The following is an 8,831-nucleotide window of genomic DNA, read 5'->3' as shown; positions in this document are numbered from 1 at the left end:
TTTTGCGGTTGGTCACAAATGAGCGTCCTCCACCAAGTAAAAAAAGGGCAGTGTGTTTTCTTTTGATTTTATTCTCAATTTTTGTGCATGTATTTTTTCCTAGACCAGATGGGAATTGGCATCTGTGTATCCATTTCTCCACCCATATATACATAGATACACGTGCAGTGTGAATATATTCACCCGGTGCTTTTAGACACACAGTTTACAGACCCTTTTTGAAGATCTTGGTGGCATTACTGTGCATCCAAAATGTGGATGAGTGTAAGGTAGGCTGTACTGTTCAGACCGTTCATAGTTGGCTTTGGTTCGTAAACACACAAACCTTAAATTGAAAATATCCAAAATGGTCTCCAGTTATTTTCTCAGGCTTCTTAACCTCTTGTACCAGTGGTTAGAGGCACAGCCCCAGTGGGGTGAGGGGGCAGGGGGCCCGCTGACCGGCTCACAGGATGCAGCAGGTGGAAGACTGGGGTGCCGGGCCGCCGTTGCAAACTTCTGTGCCGGCTGCAAGAGAAGACAGGACGGTGAGCGGTGAGTGAGAAACGGGCGCGCCAAGCTCCTCCCCTCCACACACCCTGCAGGAGGAAGGGCAGAGACGGGCTGGTTGGCCTAAGCCGATTAGCCCAGCAGTTACTAGTTTAGCCCTTGGTGACACTCCAGCCTGGGCCTCTCTGAAGCTGGCTTGTTTCTATTGGTTCCCTCCCCTGCGGGACGTTTCAGGGAATGGCGACAAAAGTCCCAGAGCGCAAGCGAAAACCAAGGCAGCAGCTCACAGGTTCTGATTTGGGGGGCGTGCTGAGTGGTTCCAGTAGAGCCACGTTCCCGCACTGCAGGGTGAAGGTGAACAGGTGCAGCAGCGCAGGGAAAGACACCGCGCACGCTGACTCCTAGCTCGCTTCCTGTCGTTTTCTATGCGTCTGCTGTTATCTCAGGCTGGCGTGGGAGCGGAGGTAGAGTTTCTGAGCTCCCTAAGAGGGCACTGCTGATTGATTATGGAACAGAGGAGCTGTTAAGAGTTCACGCTATTTCAGCGGGGCTTTCCTTCCTTTTATAGAGGAGGTAACACTCAGTTACTTCCCTCCTGAGTCCCGGCTAGGACGCCAAGCGCGCCCCCATGCTCTCCAGCTACGCTGAATCAGCAGGGCTGTTCCTGTGGGGTGGGCCTCCCCACGTGGCCACCTGTGCCCTGTGCAGCCAGGAGCCCTGGTGCGCCGACCACAGGGCCTCCTGAAGGCTGGCTTTTCCCCGAGTTGAACTCTGTTGCCTCGTGCCCGGCCCTGCAGGCCGAGGCCCGGCTGTGTGGTCTTGGCGGCGGCAGGTGTGGAGCGCAGACCTTTTTTGGCCGCCGTCCTCTCCGCCTCCTTCCTCTGCTCCTCCTCCAGGGCCTTCACCTTCACCTCGTACTCGTCAGCCAGGGTCTTCCACTCCTTCCTGTTGTTCTGCAGCCGGTCGAACATGGGCAGGATCTCCTCGTGGAAGCGGGAGAACTCCTGGAAAGGGAACCGAGAAGTCAGGCCACAGCCCCAGTGGCTCCTGGGTGGGCTGGGCTGGGGGGGGGGGGCATGGGGGTGCCACGTGCCCAGCAGAGGCCTGAAAAGGGAGAAGGACGTGGGGGGTTGTGTCCTTGAGGTTAGAACAGGAGCTGTGGGGCGAGGTCCCCAAGAATAGAGTAGAAAGCATCAAAGCAGAAGGGACGTTCCCCCGGCAGGGGGGGCTGGGAAGGCGGCCCAGACGTGCAGGTGTTGGGGCTCCTTTGCCCTCTCTCATACGCACATCGCACGTCACACAGAGCCCACGCTCGCCCAGGAACACGTGTGAACGCCCGCAGGCTGTGTGGGTGGACGCACGTGGGGAAGGCAGTGGGAGGGGAGTGCTTGGTGGTCCCCGGCAGTGACCACCTCAGGACCAGCATGTGCACCCTGGTCCCGCCTCCCTCCCCAGCACTGACAGCCCCCCCTTGGCGGGGGCAGAAAAGGGAGCTGGTGTTTCGGTAAAGGGAAGCGTGAGACCTCGGGGGCTGGGGTGGGGAGTGGAGCAGGAGGGACGTCACTCAACTCAACCTGAAAACCTCCTCGGAGTGTGGGGTCTGCCCCCCCCAAGATGGGCGGGGCCTGTGACGTCATGGTGTGTGTCACTCGGGCGGGCTCTGCCCCCTCACTCCCTTGCCAGTCCCTGGAGCTGATGTCACAGCACCTGTCCCAGCTCCTTGGCATGCGTCCCACTGTCACTGGGCTGTGCCCGGGTGTTTGCTGGGCTGCGTACACCCAGCTGGCGACAGTGGACCACCCCCCTCCTCCCAGGGTGCAGACACTGAACAAATGCACTGCACGTATACTGCAGTCAGTGCCCTGAAAACAGCGCGCAGCCCTGGGCAGGGGCGCCTTAGACGGGGTTTGGGAAGGGACATTTGAGGTACGACCTCGAGGTGAACAGGAGGACGTTCTGGGAGGGAGAAACTGGGGGGGCTGATGGGGAGGGGACCCCTTGGGGTGACGCTGAGGATTTCGATTCCGAGTGCAGACTCAAGGGGGATGGGAGCCACCGTCCCCCCCGCACCCCCCCCCGCCCATTCCCCGCCCCTCCCCTGCAAACCCAGCCAGGCCCTGGGCCACCCCGCTCACCTTGTACACGAACGTGCACACGAAGTCAATGAAGCCGACCTGCAGTTTGGGGAGCTCGGCCGCCTTGTTCCGGTCCATCATCGGCTTGTGGGGGAGCAGGGACACCGTGAGGCACCTGGTGGCAGGCGTGCCTGACACCTCCCCAAGCCCCCAGGACTCAGCCCCACCCCGGCTCGGTGAAATTGTCCACGGAGACAAGAGAGCAGCGCCCTGGGGATGAGCTGGCCTTGGAAGGGAAAGCCAGGACGCCCCTTCCCTTCCGACCCACAGCCCCGTTCTGGGGAGCTGCCCTAGGCAGCGCTGGGCTCAGGCCACGTCAACCAGGCGTGGAGCGCAGAGCCCCTTCCTCCAGCTTCCCCCCCCCGCTTGAGCTATCCATGGTGCTGACCCAAGGCCTGGCTCGTGACTCCCAAGGGGGCAAACCCCCATGCTCTTGAAGGAGCTGTCCTTGGTGTCCAGACTCTGGACCCCCCCCCCCCCCCCCCCCCCCCCCCGGTTGCCTGCTGGCAGGCCCTTCCTCGGAGTTGCCCTCTGGAGCTCGGCGTGCTGGAGTGAGCCATGCAGGACCCTAGAGGCCTGGCCCGAAGGAGACTGACAGGCTGCCTGCCCTTCCCCCAAGAGACTTTGCTAGCTGGTCAGGGCACCCTTTCCTGCAGCCTGCGCCTGGCCCAGAGCCTTCCCAGCCCGGTGCTCAGAGAGCTCTTCAGTGGCTGGAGTTGGCTTGTGAGACAAAATCTCTCTCCATCTCTTCTGCCCGTTGTCGGGTAATGCTCGTGCCCTTGTCCCCATGCAGGTGCCACTTCGGTCTAGCAACAGGCTCCTGACCCCACATTGCTGAGCTGAAGGTCCCGGCATCGTTACAGCCCTGAAGGCAGACTGAGTTCCAGTCACGCCCAGACGGGCCTCCCTCCCTCCCCTCCGCCCCTGTGACCTGGCGACGGTGCGCACAGGTCCAAGCCCCAGGGTCCTTCCAGTACTGGACAGCCCTGCCCCCCGGTCCCCGCCTCCTCTCCCCCTCCTCCCTGCAGAGCTGCCTGGGCCCGTGGAGGCCTTCGGTCATGAGCCCCAGTCTGGCTCTGCAGCTTCGGCAACGGCTTTCCATCACTGCAGGCATCACAGTTTTACCCAACCCCTGCCTTTTCCGCAATTTACCCAGATTCGGTCCCAGCTAAATTCTCACCAGATTCACGTCACATGACCCCACAAAGCGAGAGTTAGGTCCCAGGACCCCAGACCCCCGGGGTCCCCTGTCCGAGGCTCCCAAGCACCGTGATGGGTATGTGGAGGATTCTGGAAGCAACACTCACGATGGGCTGCTGATCCAGAACTGTCCTCTCCAGGTCCCCTTGTTCCCAGAACTCAGCTGCCACCAGCAGAGCGACCTGAAAGGCACACGGAAGGCAGGCGTGCTGTGGATTCGGTGATGGTCAGATATTGTCCTGAGATCCTGTCAGGTTGGCCGGTGCCCTTGGTCTTCTGCACCCCAGACTCTGGTGTCCCTACTATTCAGGTTGGGAGTGCGGCAGCCCATTCCACCGTGGCGGCACTGGCTGGGCCCCAGAGCTGGGCAGCAGCCCTCGGCACTAGTTGCAGATGAATGGCTCTGTTCCCGCATCCCAGGCTGCACCTGGATGCAACCCCGTGAGGACTGGCAAGACGTCTGGGGCCCCGCGTGACTCTGACCTTGCTCTGGACTTCCCAGGGCTTGGTGATGGCAGACAGGTCACACGCCGTCATCATCATGGCCCTGTGGGCAGACGGAGCTCCAGGCACATCCACACTGGCCTCCCCCCTTCCCCTCCACCTCTGCAAGGCCCGGTGACCGTGGAGGCACAGGTCCAAGTCCCAGTGTCCTTCCGGCAGTGGACGGTGCTACCCTGCACACCACTCCACGCCTCCCCCATGCTCCCCGTCTCCTCGCCCCTCTCCCTAGGCAGCCAGGGACAGGAAGGTCAGCAAGTGCTTCTGGGGGACCAGTGATTTACACATACTTCCTAATTGGACCTCTGGGACAGGCCTGGGGCTGGACGTAGTTCTGAATCTGCACTTTGCAGGTGAGGGACGGAGGCTCATGAAGCGAGCACGGTATGCAATTGTGGACAAGGCCGTCCACCCCCAAGTCCTGCTGCTGCTCCCCTGAAAGGAGAGCGGGCGAGGCGAAGCGTTGGTAGGAGGCGCTGAAGCTGTGAGAAGTGGGCTGTTCTTGCTGTGGAGCGTCTGGGCCCTGGGGCTCGCGGTCCTGCGGGGGAGGCGTCGCCCTGCACTCACATGACTATCTCCTTCCGCGTCGTCTCCAGGGAGAGGTACTCCACCCAGCTGTTCCTGTCCTCGTAGTTCTGGGACTCATCCACAATCTTCTGGAACATCGTCCTCTTCCTGAACCCCAAGGACAAAGGGAGGGAGTTGACCCCCGCCCCCTCACGCCACGCAGGACCACACGTCCTCCTTGATCTCCACCCCACACGCCCTTCCGGGAGAGGAACCGAGGTGGGCAGTGCAGCCTTTGTGGGGCCCCGGGGCGGGTTGTCTGCCTGGAGCCCCAGGTGCCCCCCAGCCAGGCTCCCTCCCCATGGGGCCCCCTGGTGGTCTCCACGAGGCGGGTGGGCGGTGGCACCCACTTGAAGTAGAGTGCCAGGTCTGTGGCGATGATGGCGATGTCCATGAGGTGGATCACGTGCTCATGCTGCCGCCGGTTCAGGTTCTGATAGATGTTGAGGGTCTGCAGGCGGGGCTCTGGTCACAGGTGCGTCCCCCCCACTCCCCGTCCTTTCCCCTCCCCCACCCCTCCTGGAGGTCATCCGTCTGTCCCTCTTGGCGTTGCTGGCCAGCTTCTACCCAAGGGTCATGGGCCCCAGGCCCAGGTGGCCGCACATTGCACCGGGAGGCCCCCACCCCCCTCCCCCCCAACACTCCAGGGACCTGAGCCCACCTCACCCCCTGTGAGGGCATTTCCAAACTGGAATCACCAGGCCCATCCCATCACCCCCATCGCCACCACCACAAAGCCTGCCTCCCTTCTCCAGCGCCAGAGCTGTGTGGTGTGGACGCTGGCAGTGGAGTTCCAGGGGTGCAAGCGAAGGTCCGTCGGCCAGGAAATACAGCAAGAGAGCAAAGGGAGGGCACGCACCTCCTCGGAGAGCAGGAACTTCCCGAACTCCAGGTGATGTCGTTCCAAAATTGAGGAGCCGTGGAGCTTGGCTAAAGGGTTCTGGGATCTGTCACGGAGGTTTAATGAAAAGCAAGCAGTGGTCAGGAGCCCCAGAGCAGCCTGTTTGCCCCCAGCTCCCCCCATGAGGAACGGGCACCCCTGTGGGTGCGGCAGGCCCTCAGAGGCGAGCGCTCTCCCCAGCCGCTCTGCTGGGAGGCAAGCTCTCCGCAGGCCCCTCCCCGGGGACGCTGTGGCTGCGTCCAGCGCACAGCCACGTGGGCGCCCCAGGAGCGCGCCTACTTCATCTGGTACAGGTTGTTGGTGCCCCGGTGGTCGATGTCGTGGCACAGGCCGGCGGTCACCATGGCGAAGGCCTCCAGGTCCGTGTAGTAGCTCTTCAGTTTGCCCGTCTGCAGAGACAGGAGCCCATGATCCTGCAGCCCGTCAGCACCCTCGCCTGCCCTTGCTTCCCTGCTCTGCCGGGTGGGGGCAGGGGCGTGGGAGGCGGGGAGCTGGGCCCGACCCCACTGCCCCTTCCCAGCTCACGTGCTCTCCATCCACTTCCCGGGCTGGGGGTGTGCGCCAGTCAGAGGGGCCTCTGCCCTTGAAGGCCCCCACCTCCCACGTGGAGGGGCCGCCACCTAGGGTGCTGCCCTTGGAAGTGGGAGGGTCTTCACCACCCTGATCAGACGGGTGAGCCCTCTCCCCACCCCCGCCACACCCACGCACCATGAGAAGCGTGAACATCGTCTGGGCCACGTTGAAGCCGTGGCGCCAGTTGTGGTAGGTGATTCTCCGGTACCCCTTGCTCACGGAGAACAGGAACCGCACCAAGACCTGAGGGAGGTGGAGACGTGGGCTCCAGGCACCGAGCGCCTGGTCCCACCGTCGCTCTCCCAGCTGACAGCTGTGGGAAAGGCCCACGTCCCGTCCCCGCCCCACCACTGGCCTTTCGTGGGTGGCACCTGCCGGGTGCACCCGGGGTGGCAGGCAGCCGGAGGGGTGGAGCCAAAGCCAAGAGCAGGGCATCTGGGCCTCCGTCCTATTGCGAAGCGCCAGATTGAGACACGGACCCCAGGAGAGGGGGCTGGGATATTTCAGAAGACGAGGTCCATTTCAGCCATGGGTATCTGAATGCGGCAGGATGTGTGGGCACCCGGCCCAGTGACGGGGGAAAGGGGATGGTGGCTGAAGGTCCAGAGGCCGAGGGGTGGCAGAAGGGTGAGCAGTTATCTGTGGACAATAGAACATGGGCCCAAGGGAGCCTCTCATTGCTTCCACTGTGGTTTTTAGGGCCAGAAATTATTTGGAAATTTTTTATTCTGTTAATACTTTCTACAGTTTATTTCTTTTGTGTTTTCCCTTTGTTTTTTGTACAATGTCTATAGAAAATGCCAGCCTGCTGCACTTGTTCTCCAGGGCACAGAGAAAGACGGTTCCCTCACTTGGCCGTGGGGAAGCAGATGCTCCCTGAGGTGTGAAGGTGGAGGCAGGGCAGAAGCTGGAAAACCACAGGGAAGCAGCACAGCTGGGAAGGCTGTGCCCCTCTCCCTGGGCCAGTCTCTGAGGGGCCCTCTGTGCTCACACCTAGAGGGTGCTGTGTGCTTTCTGCACAGGTGCTGGGCTGCTTCTGTCTCCTCTTCCTCCAAAACCAAACACCCACTGCTGCCCAGTGATGCACTTGATGATCAGACTGCCTGGAGTACCTGTGTAACAAACTTCCCATCCATCCGTCCGTCCGTCCGTCCGTCCGTCCATCCATCCATCCAGCCAGCCAGCCAGCCATCCAGTCAGCCAGCCATCCATCCATCCAGCCAGCCAGCCAGCCATCCAGCCATCCATCCGTCCGTCCGTCCGTCCATCCATCCATCCATCCATCCATCCATCCATCCATCCACCCACCCATCCATCCATCCATCCAGCCAGCCAGCCAGCCAGCCAGCCATCCAGCCAGCCAGCCACCCACCCATCCACCCATCCATCCATCCATCCACCCATCCATCCATCCATCCAGCCAGCCAGCCAGCCACCCACCCATCCATCCATCCATCCAGCCACCCACCCATCCATCCATCCATCCATCCATCCACCCATCCATCCATCCACCCATCCATCCATCCATCCACCCATCCATCCATCCACTCATCCATCCATCCATCCATCCATCCATCCATCCATCCATCCATCCACCCATCCATCCATCCAGCCACCCACCCATCCATCCATCCATCCAGCCAGCCAGCCAGCCAGCCAGCCACCCACCCATCCACCCATCCATCCATCTATCCACCCATCCTTCCATCCTTCCAGCCAGCCATCCAGCCAGCCACCCATCCATCCATCCACCCACCCATCCATCCATCCTTCCATCCATCCATCCACCCATCCATCCATCCACCCATCCACCCATCCATCCATCCATCCATCCATCCATCCAGCCAGCCAGCCAGCCAGCCAGTCATGTGTTCTAGGCACACTTGCCCTGAATATTTTGCTGGCCTGCACTGTCCATTCTGTAATGAACATGTTTGCCCCCAGACTTCCTGCGGGACCTGGGACTCCTGACCACCTCTCCCTGAACTGAGACCCTGATCATGAATGACCCCTCACCTCCTGGGGGATCTGGAACTTTCGAACCACTCCCAGCTCGTAGTACATCTGGATGCCACATTTGACCAGCTCCAGCTCCGTGCACTCCAGATCAGAGAAGTGGAACTCATAGATATCAAACTTGGTGGGCCCCGGCAGCTCTTGCTTCTGTGGGAAGGATTGTGGGGCTGAAGCGGGCAGGCCCACCGAAGCCCCGCCTGTTTCTTGCCTCTTCTCCTCTCAGGACACTCTGTCCAGCATCAGACACCCCAGGTGTCCGGTAACATCAAGCCAGTAGCCTGGGGCACTCACATCCCCTCCCAGCTCAGCCCCCTTCCTCTCCCCTTCTCCCACCTGTGGCCCAACAACGAGAACTTGCCAGCTGGGCAGACACGGTGATGTTGTCAGGGAAACAAACACAAAGATACGCACATACACAGGCACACGCAGAGAGAGACAAGGACACGTGA

General features: G+C 61.3%; 1 protein-coding gene across 2 annotated transcripts in view; it reads right to left on the bottom strand.

Moving 5' to 3' along the window:
- Window positions 1–57: 57 nt before the first annotated feature.
- The window catches only part of PDE6B (phosphodiesterase 6B), a 28,743-nt gene continuing 19,969 nt past the window's right edge, over window positions 58–8,831 (bottom strand). The window contains exons 9-19 of one of the 2 annotated variants that reach the window (XM_033856438.2): window positions 8,383–8,529; window positions 6,502–6,609; window positions 6,073–6,182; window positions 5,752–5,839; window positions 5,243–5,343; window positions 4,893–5,000; window positions 4,308–4,371; window positions 3,932–4,006; window positions 2,625–2,708; window positions 1,408–1,493; window positions 58–507 (exon numbers count right to left, since the gene is read on the bottom strand). In XM_033856438.2, coding sequence (XP_033712329.2) covers window positions 375–507; window positions 1,408–1,493; window positions 2,625–2,708; window positions 3,932–4,006; window positions 4,308–4,371; window positions 4,893–5,000; window positions 5,243–5,343; window positions 5,752–5,839; window positions 6,073–6,182; window positions 6,502–6,609; window positions 8,383–8,529 — 1,104 coding nt within the window. In that variant the 3' untranslated portion in view covers window positions 58–374. Of the gene's footprint in view, window positions 508–1,336; window positions 1,494–2,624; window positions 2,709–3,931; window positions 4,007–4,307; window positions 4,372–4,892; window positions 5,001–5,242; window positions 5,344–5,751; window positions 5,840–6,072; window positions 6,183–6,501; window positions 6,610–8,382; window positions 8,530–8,831 lie in introns of both variants that reach the window. The other variant, XM_033856437.2, reaches the window with a different exon arrangement.

This window comes from Tursiops truncatus, chromosome 5 (assembly GCF_011762595.2).
Source record: "Tursiops truncatus isolate mTurTru1 chromosome 5, mTurTru1.mat.Y, whole genome shotgun sequence".
In the NCBI taxonomy this organism is placed as follows: Eukaryota; Metazoa; Chordata; class Mammalia; order Artiodactyla; family Delphinidae; genus Tursiops; species Tursiops truncatus.
Note: the sequence above shows the minus strand (reverse complement) of the source record. Positions and strands in the feature narration are given on the sequence as shown.